Below are 24,104 nucleotides of genomic sequence, written 5' to 3' on the forward strand. Positions count from 1 at the left end.
TACTACTAACAGACATAATAAAACTTCTACGTAATGTAGATATTGGGGGACAACTTTTAACATTATAACAAAACACTTTATAACAAAAAATAAAATTTACCTTTTTTTTTTTTACACGAACACACTGACTAAAAGGCAAGAACTATTAAACAGCAAAACTATATGTACTTAAAAAAATATTTTTGAAATTGTCAATTTCTTATAATGAATGATATGTGGTTAGGGTCCTGTAGGTTTGTTCCATGAGCTGTGAAGAAGATAAAAAGTGGTGTAACATAGTTACACCACTATCTTCTTTAAAGGATGTACTTCTTTGGTCTAGCATGACACAAGTAAACTTTGTGATACAATATAATTACTAGAGAATATCAACTATGGCCAGTAAAAAACTTGAATAAAACCTTGATCATCAAATCTCACATACCTCATTATCCCATTTTAAGTTTTAACAATTCAAAGACAATTTCACATTGTAGAAAATTGTCATTTGATTGTTTTACAAAAATTTACTCTGAAACTGAATATACCACAAATACTTTAGCTGATTAATCGCAGAATAGAAAACAGTAGCTAAGTGTTTTCCAAACTTTATGTACTGATGCCCTCCCTCAGCTCAGCAATATTTCATTGTACCTTCCTATCCTGAGGGAATGTGCCCCACATTTCTGAAGCTTTGATATTTTTCATTTTTTATATTAAAATAGTTTATATTATATATATATATATATATATATATTTTTTTTTTTTTTTAATGCAGTACACAAGAGTGGCCACTAGAGAGTTAAGGACAATTTTAGTAAAAGCAGTTTTACAGGTCATTCTTTAAAACAGGAATACATAATTCAATAGGTGGGGGTAATTGGCGAGGTACTGCTATAAACACCATTTTCACTCAGAATGCTTTCTTATAAATTCCACTGCAGCATTCCTGTAATGTAATATTTTTAAGATTTTAAACAATTTACAAATTTTAAGTGATCACTTTAACTCTAACAGGCCCATGATTGGTTGGTTTCTTACACTCATTTTTAGGAAAAACAGCAAGTTGTAAAGGGCACATTTCTTTATTTTGACTATAACAACTGGATAATAAGAACAACTATCTTTACTAACTTCAGCTTTAATAAAATAATAAATATTTGTAAAATAATAAGAGGAGTTTACCTCAATATAGCACGTAGAACACTTCCGTATGATACAATCCAGAAATTAAAACGAAAAAATCGACAACTTACCGGTACATTACACACTATATTGAACAATCACTTGGTTCTTTCCGCGTTCGCAACACAAATTAATGATCTGGTATACAGCATTTCTTGTGGCGATTGCGACTTGTCTTACCAAGGTTCGACACAATTTTCTCTTAATATTCATGTAAATCAACATGAAGCCTCAGTTCGTGCTTCTCGTTCAGCAGCATCAGAATTAGCCTTTCATGCCATTAACGAAAAACATACTTTTTTATTCGAGGCCAAAATACTTAATTATACGCGACTATTAATTGCAGAAACCATAGAAATTAAATTACACGAGAATTCTGTTAATGTTTGATGGCCATATTTGATCTCCAATGCGTGGACCTTTACGCGCATGAGCAAAGACAATTAATCACTATTTAAGTTTCAGGTTCAACCCTATTCGGTAATTTTCATTCCTGTGATCATGACATACGGTCGAAAAGCATTGTCAGCTTCAGGAAGGAAAATCATTTTGAATATTTTCGTTAGATTCTTTTTAATTATGTTAAATTGATTTTTAATTGTTTCAAATTGGTTTTTAATTATTTAATTATTTATATTTTACTCTAATGTACCAGTAAGTTGTCGATTTTTTCGTTTTTTCCATTTTAATTTCTGGAGAGTATCATACGGAAGTGTTCTATGTACTATATCGAGGTAAACTCCTCTTATTATTTTACAAATATTAATATCAACGTAGAACATATTGAGTATTACAGCTCTGATTCATACTATAAAATAATAAATATAAATTCCTGCTACAAGCTATAAGTTTAATTTACAGCTTGAGGTGGTGCAAATTTAACTTCATTTTAATATAAGGTGCTTTCAAGTTATAAGTTCTAATTTATATTTCGCAAATGTGTTAATGAATAAGAATAGCATCACTGCATAATGTGTATCGGTTTGGAGTGCATCCCATTAGATGGCAGCACTATGTACACAGAGAAAGTTATGCTCCAGTCCTGTGTACGCCAAGAATTATGAGAACTAAACATCAAAAAAACAACACTGCCCATGTTCGTGCAGAGGTAATGGAGACAGAAGACAGACAGGGGATGATACAACATTGTAATAGGAACACCCTGCTTCACTGCTGATTTAAAAAAAAAGCCAGGAAAGTGCACTTTTAAAGAAAATTATGGTTGCAATTTCCTTGGATGCTGATGCTATTCCTAGAGGCACAACAGTTATAAGAAACAGCTCTCTAGCAGTACTAGGAGAAACACCTGTTGTTCACTAACATCTTTGCTTCTATCATGACAATGTCCTTTCCCAGGTGAAAGGAATTTTTTTTTTATGCAAAACAAATTTGAATTCATTTCATACCTCAACACCCAATGATAAAAAAAAACTCCCTTTATTGGAAATTTCCAAGCCAATCAGTAAAATATAGTTTCATTTAACAGTGTGTGTGCTAAACACATCCTTAAGGAATGTGTCACTGCAGCCTTCACATCTTCAGAAAAGAATGCAATAAATGTGTGAAACTCAGGAACCCTGTTAAAATATAAATTTCATTCCTTGATTTAGTAAATTAGGGGACATTATTAATTTGAATGCACCAAGCATGTATTTGTGTAAATGACACCTGAATTTTGTCGAAGCATTATGATTTCCTGGTGGTTCCCCCACATACACAATATTCACATTATTATGGCACAAAACATCTAGCCATGCACACTTCAGTAGCTGTAGAATATATATCCCTAGTCTAAAACAAGTGGAACCTGATTCCTTTTAGTTATACCAAGATGAAAGACAACTTGTAATGTGAATTGATACATTAAAGGTTATATAAAAACTTACTGGAGTGAGGGGCAGTTGAAAAGCTAAATACAATCTTGAACATGTCATTAATGTTAAGTTTATTCATGTTGTAGGTGGTAGTGAATTCCAAATTCCATAATTTCTGAAATAATTAGCACAACAGGTTGTGCTTGTTATTTCAGAAATTATGGAATTTAATTATTACAAAATACAAAAATATTTTTAAAATATGCACATTTCTGCACAAATCTTTTCTCTTTCAAGTAGATAGGAAGGGGATATTATTATTAAAAAAGGTATAACGACTTCTGTGTAAAAATTTTTTTTATTAAGGAATAACATTAATTTGATAAATGATCTATCCTACATACATTTTCTACTGTATAACAGGAACACTCAGGAGAGGTTGGTATTCTTCTTTTTCTCTGTACAAACAGTAATGCTGAACCATGAATAATATGTCAAACATGATGGATGCTGATCCCAATCCAAATTTAGTAAAATTCCCAAAGATAGATGTCCAGTCATCTAAAATAAAATTGGATACGTGTGATATTAATTTGTAACAATCAGATATATAATATACTGAATAAGTCTGTGTAAAATATGTCTTCTAACAGTTAACTGGAAAGTTTAGATTACCTGCAGGCATATAATCCACTAAAAAATTTGCCTTTTTCTACAAAAGTAATGATATTCAGGGCGATCATAAAGTTCCTGTAAAACTTTGAATGTTTAATAATGACTGAAACAGACTACCATGAACCAGAATACCATTCCAAGAAGGTAATGGTATTTTTATATGACACAGCAACTCAGAAGATTTACGTGAATGTTTTAATATATTTTAGTTATAGACTAAGCATGCAATGTGTCCTTGCCTTAGTCTATATTCACTTTCTTGCCATGCCCTTCCAAGTACAGTCAGTCCTTGTATAGCACGATAGTTGTGTTCCTAGAAACCCTCATGCAATATAAACAACAGGCCCTATGGGAAAAATAGGGTTAGGTGCTGACCACCCAGATTGTAACCAAAACATTACCAAACACAATAAATAATTGTAATAAAATATTGCTAATGCTTTTTGCTTCTATCGAAAGCAAACTTGTTCTTTGATTTTCTATCCAAACAGATGACAGCTGTTCCAATTCTTTGTACCTTGGTCTAATGGATTTTATTACACTTTGAGTTGTTCCTGCTATGAAAGTTGATTTTATTTTCTGTATTATTTCTAATTCTCAGCATTGCCTCATTTAGGACTGTAGCACATGCAATATCACATGGTCTTTCATTTCATAATCTATTAATCTTGATAAACTTTATTGTCAATTAAATTGTACTTTCAACTCATATATATATATATATATATATATATATATATATAAAAACGACTTAACCGTAACAAATAATTAATACATAACTATAGTGGTACACGTGATACGGAAGTTGTATAAAGGGAACTCGTAGAAAACACTCGATACCGAAAAAATAAATATAGCGTTATAACTGTTTGGGATATAACTTAAGGATTTAATTTTGTTCTGAAATTGAAATTTTATTGAATTAAATCAGAATCATGACTCAGACCAGAGCAGCAAAGCAAAAGGCTCAAGCTAATGGGAGTGCTGTGGCTCAGGGGAGAACTGAGGGGGGGCAGTTGCCCTCTGAATCACAGTCTTTTAAAATGCACTGTTTGCTTGATGTTTGCGGAGCAGTCGGGTACGGGACATGATACTGCCAAGGGGGATGTCTTTGTGTGTGCACGATGTAAGGAGTGCAAGGAAATCAGGCAACAACTCAGCGTTGTTATGGGCCTTTATGAGAACTTGAAGGACAGGGTGGATGCCCTCGAAGGCTGCCCACAACAACGCCAGAGCTTGCACTTGGTCATCATGCAACACAGAGGCAACCCCCTAGGCAGAATGCGCTGGTCCCCCAGGAACTACTAGTTGTTGGTGACTCTATTGTCAGGGAAATGGGGAACATGCTTTGTAAAAAGGATAGGTGGAATAGGACCAGGGTATGTCTGCCAGGGGCAAAGGTTGATGACGTTGTAGAGTGGATATCATCTTTTAAGGGCACAAAAGGTGATATAGTTGTACACGTTGGCACTAATGATATTAAGAGTAGGAGACCGGCGGAATTACTTAGCAAGTACAGGTCACTGTTGAAAAAAAGCCGTGAATTAGGGTTGAATTTGAAAGTGTCTGCAATTCTGCCCAGACACGATAGGAGGGAGTATATGATGAGAGCCTTGTCGATCAATTCGGCCCTGGAGGGATTGTGCAAGGCTCAAGGGGTAGAATTTTTTTCAGCCTGGTCTGTACTTGTTAACAGGAGAGACTGCTTCTACAGGGATGGGATACACTTAAATAGAAAGGGTGCAAGAATTTTTGCTGATGCTGTCGAGGCAGTGTTAGGTGGGTCGGAAAACTGCTAGTTGGGGGGGGATACAAGGACTAATAGATTAACAGTAGCCACTGGCAGAGGTGGAAGTGATTCTTGCACTGCTTCTATTGAAACGAGCAGAAGCCTGAAAAACAAGATGCAGGATATTTCAGAGACTGCTGGGAGTCATTGCGGTACAAGTAAACACATGGGTTGTGTTAGGGTAGCTAAGAATAGAAACAGGTGCATGCATACTTGCGTGTACACCAATGCTAGGAGTTTGGTAAATAAATTTGATGAATTTGAGGTATTGCTCAAAACATCAAAGGCAGATATTCTTGGGATATCAGAGACGTGTCACACAGATATAAGGAATGTGCAACTGGAATTTGGGGAATACAATGTGTATAGAAAGGATAGACAGGAGGGGAGGGGAGGAGGGGTTATGCTATTAGTTAAGAAACACATAAAATCCAAGGAAGTGAAGCCAGTCGACATCGATGGACAGAGCAGTGTCGAGTCAGTTTGGTGTGACATAAGCATAGGGAAATCAAAATTGAGAGTAGGAATGTGCTATAGGCCTAATGACTCTGATGAGTATAATAAGATATTGTGCAGGGAAATGGAGTGGGCCAGTAAATCAGAGAGTCTTATAATGGGGGATTTTAATTTCCCAGATATTGACTGGAATTTGTGGGTTGGTCACTCACACACTAGCCAGGCTTTTGTTGATTTATTGGATGATTGTTTTCTACATCAGCATGTTCGGGAGGCAACAAGAGGGAGCAATACTCTTGATCTGATTATCAGTAGTGATTCTTCATGCATTAAGAATCTGCAGATAAATGAACCACTAGGTGGCAGTGATCACAGTGTGTTGAAGTGGGATTTACTCAAGGAGGTAACTATCATCAGAGGTAAAGGGAAGGGTTTTTGTTTTCGTAAAGGCGACTATGATGGTCTGAGACAGTATTTCAATTCTATACAGTGGGACCAACTGATGATATTACCAACTGCAAATGCAAAATTTGAAGCATTCAAAGAACTTATCTTGGAAGCTACTAGGCTTTACATACCAACTAAGAAATATTGTTCAAGGTTTAGGCCTAAATGGTTGTCAGATGAACTAATGAGACATGTGGCAGAGAAGAAAAAGGCATGGGATACATACAAATTAATGGGCGACATGGAAGCCTATGATAGATATAAGTTGGTCTGTAACCAAGTCACAAAGGAGATTAGGCAGGCAAAGGCAGACACAAAAAATCTTTGGCAAAGGATGCAAAGAAAAACAGAAAAGAGTTCTTTACCTATTTAAACTCAAGAAGGAAAGGGATGAATCAGATTGGTCCACTGGATATTGATGGTTCAACAGTTGAGGATCCTGCTCAGGTGGCTAACAATCTAAACGAGTGTTTTGCATCTACATTCACGCATGAGGCGTTATTCAGGAAGGAAAATGACATAGGTAAAGTAAACATTGGCAGTGAGCTAGATGATTTTGTAATAACTGAGAGGAAAGTGGAGGAGAGATTGTTCAGGATAAACATAAAAAAGGCACCTGGGGTGGATGGGATCTATCCAGTTATATTAAAGGAGGCAGCAAAGGAAGTAAGCAAACCCCCTAGCCATAATTATGAGAGCTTCTTTGGACTCAGGGGAAGTACCCATAGACTGGAGATGTGCAAATGTAACCCCAATTCACAAAGGAGGATCAAAGGCTGACACAAGTAATTATAGACCTGTTAGTTTAACTTCTGTTCCAGGAAAATTAATGGAGGCACTGGTTAAAGAAGCACTGCAGGATCATCTAGACAAGAATTCAGTTATAGCTCAGACACAGCATGGTTTTGTTAATGGCAGGTCTTGCCTGACCAATTAGATTGGATACTATGATGTAGTCACAAAAGAACTGGATGCAGGGAATAACTTTGATATTATATATTTGGATCTTAGAAAGGCTTTTGATACTGTTGCACATGGAAGACTGCTGCACAAATTGGAGCAGTGTGGCATTGGAGGCAAATTGCTGCTATGGATAAAGGGGTGGTTGAGTGGGAGAAGACAGAGAGTGGTAATCAGTGGACACTGCTCAACGCGGACTAATGTTATTAGTGGAGTTCCTCAGGGTTCAGTGTTGGGTCCGTTGTTGTTTTCGGTGTTTATGAATGATATTGATGATGGTATATCAAGTTTAATGTCCAAGTTTGCAGATGATACAAAGGTTGGCAGGGTTGTTAAGGACACTACTGATGCTATGCTGCTGCAACAGGATCTGGAAAGGTTGAAGAGATGGGCTGAGAAGTGCCAAATGAAGTTTAACATTGACAAATGTAAAGTACTACATATGGGAAACAGTAACCCCAGAGCAACGTATCAACTCTGCGGTACTACACTGACAGTGGTGGAGAATGAAAAGGACCTGGGGGTAATTGTGCAGGCAAATATGAAGTTCTCTGAGCAGTGCAGACGAGCTGCAAGAGTAGCTCATGGTGTCTTGTCAATGATATACAGGAATTTTTCTAGCAGGGATAAGGAGGTGATTATTTCCTTGTATAAGGCAATGGTTAGGCCACATCTTGAGTACTGTATACAGGTCTGGAGGCCTCATTTCAAGAAGGATGTAGAGCTGCTGGAACGGGTACAGAGAAGGGCAACAAGATTAGTGAATGGAACAAAGGGTTGCTCTTACAAAGAAAGGCTTAAGTTTTGCAAATTACAGAGTCTGGAGACTAGGTACCGGCGAGGTGATCTGATAGAGGTGTATAAGGCTTTGAATGGTTTGAGCATGCTCAATGCCAATGGGATTCTTCCTCTTGCTCAGAATAATCACCTCAGAGGGCATAAATTCAAACTGAGGAAGGACGGATGTCGGATAGATGTGCAGAAATTTGCCTTTGGCCAGCGGGTGGTTGGTTGGTGGAACCGACTTCCATCACTTGTTGTTGAAGTTGATAGCCTAAACAAATTTAAGGCTCAACTGGACAGGTATTTCGAACGAATGGAGGGGTGAAATGGGAGTGGTGTGTTTTTTTTTTTTTTTTTTGGCTGATGCTGAATAAGCTTGCTTTCTTGCATCATATGCCTCTACTAATGCTAATGCTAATGCTAATTTCCCTCAAAGTATTTCACAATTTCATATTCTCTATTGACAGACTGGCCATAAGCCTTACGGGGGAAACACTGGTGGGCCGGAGGACAAAAATTTTGGCCATAAATGCTAGTATGAGGCAACTACAAATTTTACCTGGTAAGAATTTTTGACCCAGTCTGCCTCTGTCTATCCATAAAATAAAAACAATTTCCAATTGCATTTCTGCTAGTGGAATCTGTTACAAATGGGTAGTAAATTCGAACTAATTGCATTTGCGATAATACCGACAGCTGGAATTGTGTGGGTTTTTACGTTATTTTGGTGAAATGTGTTTCCCCTTCACTGATATAAAAAACAAATACATTTTCAAAATCTTCTTGTGTTGCATTCAGTTGGGGCGATTCCACGTTCCACTGTCATTTCTTGTAAACACAAAGGTGAGTCGTGCATAAGCAAATTCGGTTCGTGTTATATACGATATTGTTCCCCTATTTATAAATTGTGTATGATAAAATTCGTGTAATGTAGACACGTGTTATACGAGGACTGACTGTACACCATCAGTAGGCATGTACTATTGTACTGTTGATCACTGTTTGCAGTTGTAATACAAAAATTTTGGGAGAATCACCCAGATCTGACCTAAATGTATGAAAGATTTCTGAGGATTATGTATTAGAAATTCAGAGGATAGAGTGGAGCTGAGAAGGAAAGCTGACTTCAGGGATGTAGATAACATGGCAAATTTGCTAACTTCTCACAACAGGGGCAATGAAAAACTATTCTGAAGACAGGTAACAAAAAAAAGATGTGATTTAGTTAACCTCCTGGATGCAGTCTGCATGACTCTAGGAGCTGTAAAAACAAAATTGCCCAGGCATTTCTTCTTTCATCTTTTAAGTCTGTGAAAAGTAAAGAAAAGTCAAGAAAATTTTGTCAGCAATCAGAAAAACCAGACTCTGCCTTATAACATATTCTGTTTTTTTTTTTTTTTTTTTTTTTTTGTTTTTTTTTTCTGATAAATACACTTTTTCACCAGGGCAGGAAAGTTAATCTCCAGGGCTGAAGGGGCACCACAGACTTTGAAAACTTGTAACCACTTATAAGATGGCAAATGGCCCATGGATTTATGTCAACAAGATTTGCATCAACCCATTCATCTACCCACCCTATGAAAAAAAAGTGTATAGTTAAGCAGAGTATCCATATTTTCTGACATTTTACTCCCCAACCAAAATAAACTGTTTTTTCAATTCTCCTAATATGTCTGGAGAATGCATACACTTCAAAGATGGTGAGATGGCTTCAATCCAGGGAGTTCCTAGTTGAAACTTCTAATCACAAACAGCCCTACAGGATCTTTATTCTCTCCAAATGGAACCTCATAAAATGTCATAAAAGAGGAAACTGTACAAGAATCAAGTAATCAGCAAGCCAAATATATTTCTTCCAAAAGCATATCACTTATGCCCACTTATAGCATTACCCTTAATGCTCTGTGGAAATTATGATACACATCCAAACTGCAGTGGAAAACACTTAACTTGTTGAAAAGTTGTTAGTGCTAGGAAATTGAGAAAAATTCAGAGCAGTAAGTTTCGTTATGATTGTGGATTATGATTTATAATCTGAATCATAATTTGAATTATGAATCACAGACCCATAAACTAAAAGACAGTCAATGCAATAGAAGACAGAACAATTCCTCCGGACAAAAAAAAAAAACAAAAAAAAAAGAATTTCAAAATCAAAAATGAAAACCATGCTTCTTGTTTTCTTTGATACTAAAGGAATTATTACAGCTGAATGTGTACCACCAAACCAGACTATCAATCAAACATACTACATTGAAGTTCTGACTGGGCTGCAAGAAAAAATTCAAAGGAAGAGACCTGAATTATGGAAGGATGGATGCTCCAGCACACGTGCTCTCTCTCTCTGAAGTTTCTGGAAGTTTTTTCAAAGAACCTACAATGCTCACAATGGGCATAGACCACATGTGACTGTCCCATGTGTGACCTATGGCTGGTTGTTCGACCACCATTGAGTCAGTCATGATAAACTTGTGATACCACAGAACAAAAGCACTTAACCACATTGACTGTTGCCAAGATACTGGCACCTGCACCTTACTCACACAATCATTCCACATTCAAAGTCAGGAAGGTCTTAATGCTGATCCATTCTTCCTCTGTACAAACTAAAACCTTATTCAGCTGTTCTCAACTTCAGACCTTCATCAGCATCACAGACCAGGTCCATTCCTACAACGGGGAAGGGGGGGAGCCAACTCTGTGTGCAAAACATAACTGTAGCTGGATTACAATTAACTAATAATTTTAGTTGAACCAAAAATAAAATTACAGACATCTAAGTGAATTGTTTTATTACATATCTATGAAATATCAGTAATGCTAATATTATTTCACAAAAATGTCCTGGAAAAGCCAGGTCAGTAAAAATAACATCACTCTACTTTGCCTGTCTTAGGACTCTTTCAAGAAGCTCTCTATCTTCTTTTAGGTGTGGTCTCCATACTGGATACGATGTTAAGCATGGTCTCATAACTGCCTTATACAATGGTATTATGACCTCTCTATCTGTACAAGCAAATGTTTGATAAATCAGTGATAGGACAGCATGGAGTCCCTCCTTGCCACCTGTCTACACTGCTTGGAGAAAACATGTCAGACCATATTGTAACTCCCAAATCTTTCTTCCTCTACTGTTTTTAGTTCAGCTCCAAATTCTTTCATTTGAGGAATTTGTGGTTGAACTAAAAACAGTCAAGCTTGGAAGTTATTTTGGGGTTGCTATTTCCCAAGTGTAATTCTTTGCAATTTATTGCATTAAAAGATAGCTGCCACTTTTCTGACCATCTCTGAAGTCTAAGTTGTCCAGATGAAGCTGTGCTTGGCACTAATCATTAACCGTGCAACCTATCCCTTAACTGATGTAATTTAAAAAAAAATCAGAAACAACAGGGTCCCAGAACCAATTCTTGGAAGAGATCCAATTCCAATCTGAAGAATAACCATTAATCACAACCCTGTACCTCCTGTCCTGCAGAAACCTTACAATCCATCTAAGAATTTTCTGTGATTCCCATGTGTTCCAGCTTATATAGTAACCTCTCATGTGGGATTGAGTCAATTACTTAATTGCTTTGCTGAAAACTAAATAAAAAATGTTGAAAAATAATATCTACATCCAGCTTATATGTGATTCTTGTAAAATGGCTAACCAGGTTCGTTAAACTTGATTTTCCCTTTACAAAACCATACCGTGTTTCCTTCAGCATTCCATTTCTATCTAAATTATCCTATAATGCACTCTATCGTTCATATCCATGATTTTCACTACTATTGCAGACAGACTGACTGATAATTACCCACTTCACTCGTAGAGTCACCTTTATGTACTGGCAATACATTAGCTCTTCTCTAATCCAAGGGAATAACTCTTGAATCTAATGATGACCTCATAATTAACCCCAATGGTTCAATGCACTCTCTTGTTGTCTCCCTCAAAATTAGTGGATAAATGCCATCAATTCCAGGAACCTTACTCACCTGTAGGCTCAAAGGTTTTTCTAATAAATAATCGCCTGAAATTCCAATATCACTAATTTCGTGCTTTCCAGCTTAGCTTCACTCATACAGTGTCTTCTTACCATGAAGGGTCTTTCTTCTGTGTATATCAACACAAAGTATATGTTCAATTCATCTAAGTCAGTAGGATTATCTATAATTTTTTGCGTCTATTATGCAGATGTCCAATACAATTTGCTCTTCTCTTAGTATTCACATAGTATTCCTTTGTCCCTGTTCTTTGCTCTCTTAGCCAGCAAATTATCATAATCTCTTTGCCAACTTAACCTTTTCTGCAGTATTGTTAGATATCAATTTGTAGCTATTATAAGCATCAGTACTTTTTATCGCTCTGTAACTTTTCCATGCTATTCTTTTCTGCCCTATTAAACTGGCCAGTTGATTATTCATCCATCTCAGAATCTTCCTTATACTATATTTTCTTAATGGTGCTTTTAATGCTTCTGTGACTACAGCTTTAAAGGTATAAAGCTATAGTCACATAATGCTAATGTATTTTCACCCTGTACATTATCCGCCAGTTGACGGAGGCCATGTAGCCTTAAGTTGTCAATCTCCCTTCCTGACAGTGAAACCAATGCTTTTGCCTTTAACAACTGCTACCTCTCTCTTTTCATCATACAGTTTAGAACTCTACAATCATACCCAGCTAATGGTACATCTAGTTCAGGGAAGATAATCAGGTCTAGAATATTTTTGTCCCAGTACCTTCCCTAACATGCTGATAAATATAATAGTAATCTAGTTGAGTTAAAAGCTTTGTTCCCCATGTTGTTTCCCTTCCATTTGTATGTAGAGGCTCTCATCATAATCTTCCCAATCCTCTTATCTGTAGTTTACTCCTAATTTCATTATACCTTTGCTACCAGCTAACTCATATCACACAGATTCTGTACTAGCATGCATGACTTCTCAATCTGGTACAGTTTTTTATCAAGAAGCATGACTCCAGTGCCTGTTTTGTCTTCTCTGTCCTTTGCACATAACATAGTGAAATTCATCATTCCCTACCTCTTGGTAGCAACAAGTTTTCGTTAACTTATGCCAGCATTAGTTGTCCTAACCAGGAATTCAAATTCACTTAGTTTATTAAAGACACCCCTGACATTACTGTGTACACTGTAAAGACTAAGTGTTCTTGTATAGTTTACTACCTGAACACACCCCTAGAAGTTATTTCAGCTTGTTTACAGGCAATGAGCTTCATGCTCTTTTTTCCTAGCCTCAGAACATCTTGCCAGTATTGGCTGTTGTGGCAACAAACAAGTATTACGTTAACCCATATCATAGATAAATGGGTATCTATATTGACTCTATCTACTAATAGTTTTCCTGAACTCATAACAGTATCCTGAACGATGTTATTTGGTTTTTAGGAGCATTAGCAACTAAGGCCATATTGCTCCGCGGATATGCGGTGGTCATTCCCGAACCTTTCCGCATCCTCCGTATTTGGTGGTCACGGGCTCGAACCCCAGTCTAATCAAGAAGCGTGTGCTATGCACTGCTGTTCTTGCCCACCTGGCTACAGAGGTGCCATCCTGAACGATAGTGGCAAAAACCCTTACACCATCACTGTTCAAGTGTATCCCCTCTCTACAAAATTCCTTCTGCCTAGAAGTGTGGACCATGCTGATAAAAATTTCCCCTCAAAAGCCTTGCAGAGTCCCTAAGGGACTCTTCAAGGTTTTTGACCCAGATCCACAAGGCTTTCAAGCTTATCATCCTTCCTACCATGCCTGTGCTGCATGGCAGATACAATAGACTCTCGATTTTCTGGGATAGATGGTAAAAAAATAAAAAATCACGGATAATCGATTTCCCAGTTAATCCAAAAAATTGAAAAAATGTTTAGCAAAAAATATGGCGATAGATAAAAAAAGAAAAAAAAAAAACTTACCACGTACTCGCGTATTCAATATGCTTCCCTTTATTTTTTACGATGTCACATATGGTTTGGTCACCAATGTTATAATGGTTCATTAAAGATTTAACAGATGTACCGTTTTCAAACTTGAATAATTTCAAGTTTTTGTTTAGTTGAAAGTACAACTCTTTTGTGTTTACCCATCATTTTCACGATTTATAAAAAAAATTCGACATCGCTGACATAAACAACAAAACAAAATTTGTCATTTTGCGGTGCAATGGAACACAACAATCAACACGATGCACTGGTACATTAATCTCCCAATAACAATTTATGCCACTTCTTGTCACTTATTTACAACTTGCAAACATCTGTTTATACCTATTCTAGTTATCACTTGAGTTTTGTGATTTCTGGTTGAATTTTTTTTTTTTTTTTTTTTTAATTGGGAGTCTTGAAGTGTCCCCAGTTAACGCAATTCCAGTAAATCAAGACCCTGCTGCAGATGCATACAGACTCTGGCCTAACTCATAGTGTTACCCCCCTCTTTAAAATCTGAGCTCACTACAATCAGACTGTTAGTGAAACCATTAATCATGTCACTAACAGTCTGTTAGTGTCATCATTAATTGTTGCTCCTGGCTTGGCAGTCACACCCTCGTTCTAAGTCTATCTTTCCTTATTACAAAGAATGTTACCTGTTTCTCTGACAATGAAATCTCCCATTACAACTTAATCCTTTTGAACCAGAGCAATTTTCACTTGATTATTCTGTTCTGGGACCCAAAATCAGGGATGAATCCCTCAGCAGATTATAATCTCGAGTCCCCAACGAGCTCCCTGTTGCAGTTCTCTTTAGGGCAAGCACCTATTTCTTCAGAGAGTCAAATTCTTCTAGCAATGTACCAAGTTTTAATTTTAGATTGGTTTTAGATTAATTTTGGATCCTTGCAATGGGAACAAAGAACCATCAGTTGAGCAATGGTTATCAATCAGACTGACCTTTGAATACATGCCATAGGTAATACAAGCCATGAAGTTGTAACTCACATGGGAATAGCCTACAGTCATTTCTGCTGAGTGATGATAGCCGCTAACAAGGTATTAAAACATTGATCTTGTAACTTATCTAATTTACTCAAACACCCTTTTAAGTTTTAATTTAGACTCACGTAGAAATCTAGTTTCCACATGTTGCAATTTACAGAATTTATATCTTTCTTGGTAAAAATACCATTTTGTGCTCCAAACTAAACTTGTTGCTCTTCTCCACCCCTTTCCAATGGATCTATGACCTTTGTAAAATGAGGTATCTAACCCAGATGCTATATTGTGGTGTTGCCCAAATGACATGTGACCTGAGAGTAGTGTTACCCATATGTACCTTGCATTCGTCCATATTATAGCCTGCATGCAACTGCCAATTTTTAAGCCCATCTGACTAATTCATGTTGATTTTTTAAAGCATTCCTTGGTTATTGTGAATTTAGCTTATAAAACTCAGAACTGAACTGCAAACATCTACATAACTATTACTAATAATGAACATTAGAAGCACACATGAGGCCAAACACCGAACCCTATGGGACCACTACTAATAACACTAGTCTACAAAGTAAAGTGGTCATTCATAACCCCCATTGTCTGTCTCCTTTCACTTAAGCATTCCATTATCCAATATAGTACCCTGCCAACTTGTTTCAATTTCATTCAAAAGTTGTTCATGCAGAACTGAATCAAAAATTATCACCTGAATGGAACATACAAAAAGGGCACCTCACACTACATGTTGATTTAATGCAAGTTTATAACTAGGAAGTTACATGTTAATTCAGGCACATCCAATAGAGATTATGCAGAAACATATTAAACATGCCAGGAATAACTGCATTAAAATAATTATATTCGTAAATCAGACAGTCTGTAAACTCTAATTCCCCCCCCCCCACACACAATTTATTTTGTCAGTTACAAGCACTAAAAAAAAAAAAACCTTAACACTTAAATATTTAAATTATAAAGAAACATTACACACATTGAAAAAATGGTGAACTGAAAAACAAGATAGCAAATGCATTATTTGAAATTTTTTTTTAAAGCAAACATACAGCAAATGTTTTACAAGAATAGAGAGTTAGCTGAGATCCACGTGGTTATCATGGATGTAATTGCTGACACTGATCACTGTCTGAGTGGGTATAAACTGGAAGTGAAAGGTGTAATCCTCATGCTGAAAGATAAGAAGATATTTTGGAATATGTTGCCAACTTCTGTTACTGAAAATTGTCTATGTTAGTTCTGTTTAAAGAGGAGCCTCTTGGTTTTGTTATGCTGTACATGAGGGGGGGGGGGGTCTGCTCTGGTTTGTGTGCCCAGACTCTACTTTTGAAAATATATACCAGGCTGTTGTTAATCAGACGATCCTTTGCGGGTGGTTGGTTAGTGGAACAGATCCCTTGTCGTGGAAGTTGATAGCCTAAATAAGTTTAAGGCTCAGCTGGTCAGGTATTTCAAACGAACAGAGGGATGAAGTGAAAGTGGTTATTTTTTATTTATTTATTTTTATTTTATTTATTTTTTGGCTGATGCTGCATAAGCTTGCTTTCTTGCATCAAATGCCTCTACTAATGCTAATGCTAATCCTTGGACTTAATGATGGAATTTAGGAGGATTGTAGTGAAGAATGACTCTTTAAAGGTCTCCTCAACCTGTGCCAATCTCTGGAACATTGTAATTTCATCAAATTTGTTCTATGTCCAGTTTCAACAGAACACAGGGCTGGATCCAAGTTTATTTATTTATAGTTGTGTCTGACACATGTCAGACAACTATAAATGCTATTATAGTCCTTTGAGCAGACAGTAGTATAGTGAATGCAAGATGCGGTGACTGACAGAATTAAAAGATCTCCCAGGCAGAATGATAATAGGGTGCCACGTAAGTGATCAGTCTGTACACGACATTTCAATGACACTAAAGATCCCTAGGTTGATGACTGGTGAGATGTGATCTGTAAATGGAAGTGAACTAGTGCTGAAACTGGCATGAAACGACCTGGAAAACCTGTGATGCTGAGTTAACATGACAGGAGAGCCCTCCAAAGAACTGTCTGCTCGAAACACAGGTTAACATTGTTGCAGCAGGTCCTCACTGAGATTACTAATGCATGTCAGTACCAGTACAGTGGCAGGATGTTGCATGATATGGGTTACTACTATCGTGCAGCCATCCACAAGCCAAAAGGTGAGATGAGTAATCATCGGGAATAATGGCAGATGCTGTCTAGCTAAGTGTTAGGCCTGCTGTTCTTGGACCATAGAGCAATGAAATGCTGTGCCTTGGAGTGATGAGTCACAGTACAGTCTAGCAGTCTGACAGTCATGCCTGGATGTAGCAAAGGGCTGGTGAAAGCTACCTGATGGACTGTTTTTCATGGTCTGGCATGGGAACTACTGATTGTTTTGAAAAAAGCCATTAATAATGAAGTCTATCTAGATGAAGTCTATCTATCTTAATAATGATGAGTAATCATCCGGAATAATGGCAGATGCTGTCCAGCTAAGTGTTAGGCCTGCTGTTCTTGGACCATAGAGCAATGAAATGCTGTGCCTTGGAGTGATGAGTCACAGTACAGTCTAGCAGTCTGACAGTCATGCCTGGATGTAGCAAAGGGCTGGTGAAAGCTACCTGATGGACTGTTTTTCATGGTCTGGCCTGGGAACTATTGGTTGTTTTGAAAAAAGCCATTAATAATGATGAAGTCTATCTACACGTCTTGAACAAATATGTGTTACTTACATTGTGGTTGCACATTGGGGAAGGCTTATACCTGTATCAGAAGGAAAACACTCCACATTATACTGCTCACATTGTAATGGACTAGTTTGAGGACATGAGCACTGAAAAGTGGGATTGGCCAGCCTGGAGCCCTGACCTCAACCTTTTATGATGAATCAGTTCATCAGGTGCATGCGAGGACAAGCCACCCAAAAAAAAGGTACTGAACTGGTTGTAGCTTTGAAGGCCAAATGACAGAAAATATCAGAGGGCATTTATAAAAAATTGGTAGAGATCAGGGGCTATCATAAAGACTGAAAGTTTCACAGGTTATTAGTTTTCCTGTTAATAAAAGTTATTTGTAGATATGCAAGTGTCCAGATATTAATGATAGGGCAGTGTATATTTTTCATGTGTCAGTGATGAGGAGCATGTAAGAGTGTGCTGAAAAGTAAGGCTTCTATTGAATAACAATTTGAAGGAATAGAGAAAAATCAAAAAAGAAGCTGTACTTGTGTATAAAAAAAGTTTATCTTTAATTTCACATATAATTTTTTTACATGTTGTCCAAATAAAATTCTTTTGACTGAGAGATCTAAAATCTATCATTCCTTGGAGATGTCTTTTAAGTTTTAGGTGCAAAAAAATAAGAGTTGCCTTGGACCAAATCTGTATTACAGAAGTGAAGAACAACTTCACATCCCAGCAATGAAATTCTTGTCAATGTTGCTTGGCTGCAGCAAAGTTGCATATCAGTGCTGGATCAGCTGAATTGAAAGCAGTTCAAAACTTCCAATGTTGTTTGGCTGCAGCAAAGTTGGATATCAATGTACAGGATTGACTGAACTGATTGTGCTACAAAAATTTGGTGTGAATAACACTCACAGAGTCAATGTTAGTAAACTGAGGCCCTGGCGCATATATTTTTAACTGGTAACTGGGGTGCAGTGATTTTCTTTTCCTCAGATGTGCATTTAATGGGATTACACCATTTATAATCTTAAAAATCAGAAAGAAATAATTCAAAATTGTTCACTTTTTAATGCCACCTTTATGTTAAATATTTTATGAACACAACTGTGAAAAATCATTTTACATTAAAAACATTTTAATTATTTTTGAAAATTAAACACTTCTATAGTGCTTAAAACATGTTTTTATCCTCTCTTTGAATATTACCTCCCTTACCTTTTTCGATTAACATTTCACTCACAGTGAGTGAAATGTTAATTGAAAAACTTGTATGCTTCAATAATTGTACACTAGCCACACTCTCCTATGAAAACTCAGATTCCAGTTTGTCCATGATATGACGATTTCCAAAAATGCAAGAAAAGACATGGCAAATCACCTTAATCTGGAAGTGGATACGGAAGATTTGAATAAGTTGCTGGAGCCTCAGCGATGAGTATAATGAACAACTATAGACAGGTAGAGTGGGCCAATATATCAGAATGTCTTAAAATGGGGGGAATTTAACCTTCAAGATATTGATTGGAACTTGTGGGTTGGTTATTCACACAGTAGCAAAAATTTTCTGGATAAATAGTTTTTAGGAATGGGAATGCCAAAACACAAAGTTATAACTCAGAGCTAAATAATTTTGTGATAACTGAAAAGAAACTGGAGGAAAAACTGCTGAGGCTAAAAGTAAATAAAGCACCATGGGATGATTGAATCTATCCAGTTATATTAAAATAAACAACAAAAGAGCTAAGCACACCCTTGGCCATAATTTTGAGAGCTTCCTTAGATTCAGGGTGGTTCCCATGGACTGGAGATGTGCAAATGTATTCTCAATTACAAAGAGAAATCAAAAGGTGAAATGAGTAATTATGGACCTGTAACTCTAGTTAATCCAACTAGAGGAGAAGAAGATAATGTAAAGTGTGAATTGGGAACATTGAATGACGACCCCATATAACATGGGAAAAGGCGAAGACAAAGAAGAAGAAGAACTCTGATTTCTGTTCCAGGAAAAATAAGTCACTAATTAAAGAAGTAATGCAGGACCATCTACAGGAATATAATAATATGGCAATCTCAGCATGGATTTGCTCTAACTGGTGATCTTGTCTGACCAATCTGCATAGTATAGTAACAGAGGAACTGCATGCAAAAATTAATTTTTACATCATATACTTAGATTTCAGTAAATCTTTTGACACTGTTCCATACAAAAGACTGCAATATAAATTGGAGCAGAATGGCATTAGGGGCAAGTTACCATTATGGATAAAGGGAAGGCTCAGTAGCAGAAGACAAGAGGGTGGTTAAAAACGTACTGTTCTTCTTGGACTAATGTTATTAGCAGAGCAGTCCTTTAGGGTTCAGTGCTGGGCCTCCCTGATTACAGTATTTATAATTGATATTGACAAAGGCATATCAAGCTTATGGTCTAAGTTTGCAGATGACACAAAAGTTGGCAGGGTGGTTAATAACAGGAATTAAGGCATATTATTGCAGCGAGACAAGAAAAATTATGCAGATTGACTGAAAAGAGACAAACCATTTAAAATTGGTAAATGAACGGTACTGCATATGGGCAGCAGTAATCCCAGAATAACATGCCAATTAAGTGGTATCACATTCAAGGTGGTGGAGAATGAAAGAGATCCATGGGTAACTGTACAGTCCAAAATGAAGTGTTCTGAGCAGTGCAGCCAGGCAATTGGAATAGCTCACGTGGTTCTGTCAATGAAACGCAGAATTTTTCCAGAAGGGACAAGGAGGTAATTATCAAAATGAAGCCTAACCATTGTATAAGGCAATACAATATAAGTTTGCTTCCTTGCACCATTTGCCTACTACTACTACTAATAATTATAATGTACATATATATACACTGAGTGATCACTGAATTATGACCACCCCCCCTATGAAAACTGAATGCAACATGATGACCATATGAGGTACGAGAGTGCAGAGTTAGTCGACATACGTAGCATAGATAAGGTGTCATGGTTCAGTAGGTAGTAAAATTCCAAGCGTGATGGGTAAAAGGAAGGATTTATCAGACTTTGATAAAGGACAGATTGTGGGTGCTCGATGAGCTGGTGCCTCAATTTCCCAAACAGCTGAACTGGTGGGGGCGTTCGAGAGCTGCCATAGTTAAAATGGTCAAACGACGACCCGATGGCAAAACTGCAAAGGTCAGCGAAAGGTTGATGTTAGAGGTGAGTGCCAGATCCGATGACTCATACAGGCAAACAGGCGCAACACTGTTGAAGAATTGACTACCCAATACAATATGGGCCAACCCGGAACAATGACACCCTTATCTATGCTATGGGCTATACCAGCAGACCACCCTTATGGCATCCTCTCCTAACCAAGGTCCATTGGTGTAAAAGACTCACCTGGTGCAAAGAGCATGCAAGTTGGACATTAGAAGACTGGAAGATGGTATGCTGGTCAGATGAGTCACGTTATTTACTACACCGTGGATGGCCATGTACCGATTTGGCGTCAACAACATTTGAGGCTCTTGATCCATCATGCATGGTATCAAAAGTGCAGGCTGGTGGAGGCGGTTGTATGGTGTGGGGCATGTTTCACTGGCAGGAACTTGGACCCTTGATGCATGTGGAACAACGTATCACTGGTCTCTGCTATCATCAACTGCTTGCTGACTGTGTACGCCCCGCTATGTTACACTTTTTCACGAATGGCAATGGTGTCTTTCAAAATGGCAATGCACCGAGCCATCGGTCACTTGTGCAGAAATGGTTTTAGGAACAGTTCTGACTTCCAGCATATCGATTGGCCTCTGAACTCCCCTGATATCAACCCCATAGAGCACTTTGGACACTATGGAAAGGCATATCAGGTGTCTGGATACACCAATCACCTCTATATCTGCACTGCTGATCGCATTATACACAGCTTGGTTGGCCATACCTCCCGAATGCTTCTGACATCTTGTTGAATCAATGCCACGTCAGATAGCTGCTGTACTGAGGGCAAAAGTTGCACCTACGAAGTATTAGGTAGGGGGTCATAATTCAGTGATCACTCAGTGTATATACACATTTTGATTATTTGACATTACAATGAAATATTTACTTACCGTAATTGTAGGCAGTAATAAACATTTGCAGAAGGCTAAAAATTCCTCCTGTGAAATCTGTGAGTACTGTACCTATACTCCAACCTTTAGTAGATTTTCTTTTAAAGTTGTAGTAAGCCTGAGAGAAATTCAAGTAGTAATTTTTATATAATCTGTTATGCAAGGATATAACAGTTTAATACTGTTGTATTGCTATATATATATATATCATTAATGATTTATTAAGCACAATTCAGAGTTACTCATCTGACTTACACTAATAGCAATTCTTGCGACAGTAAATTATTTCTTCCTTCATTTAAGTACCATCAATAAACCATTAATAGACTGATTTCATAAAATTATTTGTCAAAATTTAAACTGAACCTGAAACTTTTAACTTTAAAATTCTCATCCTCCCTAATTTTTAAATTTATATTATCTACTCTATACTATAAACTGTTCCAACAAAAATTTATGTTTTTTGTGACAGCCTCATAATACTTCAGCAATTTGGTTAAAAACAATCTTGCTTTAATAAACTATGCTTTTGTTTTGAAATATGCTCATGTGAAGGTGTGCACAGAAACTTAATTTTTGCATGAGAGGGAGTGAGTGAGCCAATTCTGAATAAAAATGGTAATTTTAATGAGATTCTGGGGTGCCATAATACGAGGTGAAGTATGATGGCACTCCAGAATGCACTTCTATGCTGAATGTGGTTAGTACTCCACGCACGAGGAGTACTAACCACATGCAGCATAGAAGTGCATCATTAGATATTGTTGAACTAATTCACTGTGAGTTAGTGTGGCAAGTTTTGTACCAATAGGATGTGTAATTTTGTGTAATTAATGTGTAAGTGCATTTCTTGTTAAGTGCTCTTGCAATTTTTGTAGGTCAGTAAGATTGCAGATGGTAAGGAATAGTGAATTTCTATCAAATTTTTCATAAACTTAAGAAAACAGCTTTGGAGACTTATGATGCTATGGGTAGATTATAAACTTTTCAATGGTATTTCCAAGGCAGCCAAACTTTGGTTGAGGATTTTGAACACTCAGATTGTCCACTACCAAGTCAGACTGATGAAAATGTTGAAAAAGTGTATCAATGATATTTGTGACATTCTAAGCCTTTCTTAAGGTACATGCTGACATATTTTAACTGAAAATTTAAGCATGAGGGCAGATTGATGCAAAATTTGTGCTTCATTTGTTGAGCACTGAACAGAAACAGAACTGGTTTTCTTTCTGTATGCAGGGACCTAAAAGCACAGGCTGCAAAGCTTACAGCAGTCATTGGAAAGGACAGAAACTTCCTTTCCAATGTGGCTTGACATAACTAAGTAATCGGGAATGAGAGTGCAATAACATAACACCTCAGAATGGACCGGTTCAAGCCTGTGTGATACTAAATATGATCAACAATGCATGTATTCATGATTTATTGTAAACTCTTCTGATATGGTGGTCAAGCTGAAGTATAAACAATTTCTTTTTTTTTTTTATAATAGGGGTAAGAAAGCTGGATTTATGGTTATAACCCAAAGCAGCATGATGCAGATCTGGAATGAGTGCAAAGAATGGCATCCATTCTGCAAATTGCAGCATCTGAAGCAGAGACTAGGCACCTGCAATGTGATCTGACTAAAATGTTTACTCCATTTAACTACTTATAAAGCTCACAAGAAACCCACACAGACTTATTTTCTCACTGATTTATATTTCTTGATTGAAATTTGTTAAAAGAATCTGAAACCACAAAAAACTGACACACACACACGAAAAAGTGGATGGCAAGGTGAAGGAGGTACCAGATGAATCAGGCTTGGAAATTTTTGCTGAGGAAGAGATGGACAAATCCAAGACTGAAGAGAAGCTCTCAGCACTTTGAAAGCTGATCAACAGATCCACCAAGCTCAAATAATTGCCAAATTCCTAGAGTTGAATTCAAGCAACATACAGATGGTGCCAAGGTCTTCCTGCAAAAAGCATGAATCGCTTTGCTTATGCTCACAGGAGGTATCCTTAAGGCAAATGATGACTCCATCTTGCATAACTTATCATTTAAAAGGATAGAAGTGGAACTCAACCTGCATACAAAGCATTTGTATCCTAGTGTGCGATCAGATGCCATTTCAACCTGTGGCATTTACTATGGTAAACTGCTTGAAATCTGGCACCCTCGGGGATTGGGAGGTGATGAATTTTAGAGATATACCTAGTGGACAGGCAATTTTGGAGAAGCATAAACATGAATAATACTAATAAACAATTTATTTACATCTGTAAATGTTTATATTCA

At 37.1% G+C, this 24,104-nt stretch overlaps 1 protein-coding gene across 2 annotated transcripts in view; it reads right to left on the minus strand.

Moving 5' to 3' along the window:
- Nucleotides 1-3,380: 3,380 nt before the first annotated feature.
- Ctns (lysosomal cystine transporter cystinosin) overlaps nucleotides 3,381-24,104 on the minus strand; it is a 144,726-nt gene continuing 124,002 nt past the window's right edge. For both annotated transcript variants that reach the window (XM_090386957.1, XM_090386958.1), the window contains 2 exons: nucleotides 21,822-21,939; nucleotides 3,381-3,539 (listed from right to left, as the gene is read on the minus strand). In XM_090386957.1, coding sequence (XP_090243083.1) covers nucleotides 3,388-3,539; nucleotides 21,822-21,939 — 270 coding nt within the window. In that variant the 3' untranslated portion in view covers nucleotides 3,381-3,387. The remainder of the gene's footprint in view (nucleotides 3,540-21,821; nucleotides 21,940-24,104) is intronic.

Source organism: Mastigoproctus giganteus, chromosome 12, assembly GCF_048544385.1.
Source record: "Mastigoproctus giganteus isolate SK-2022 chromosome 12, ASM4854438v1, whole genome shotgun sequence".
NCBI lineage: Eukaryota > Metazoa > Arthropoda > Arachnida > Uropygi > Thelyphonidae > Mastigoproctus > Mastigoproctus giganteus.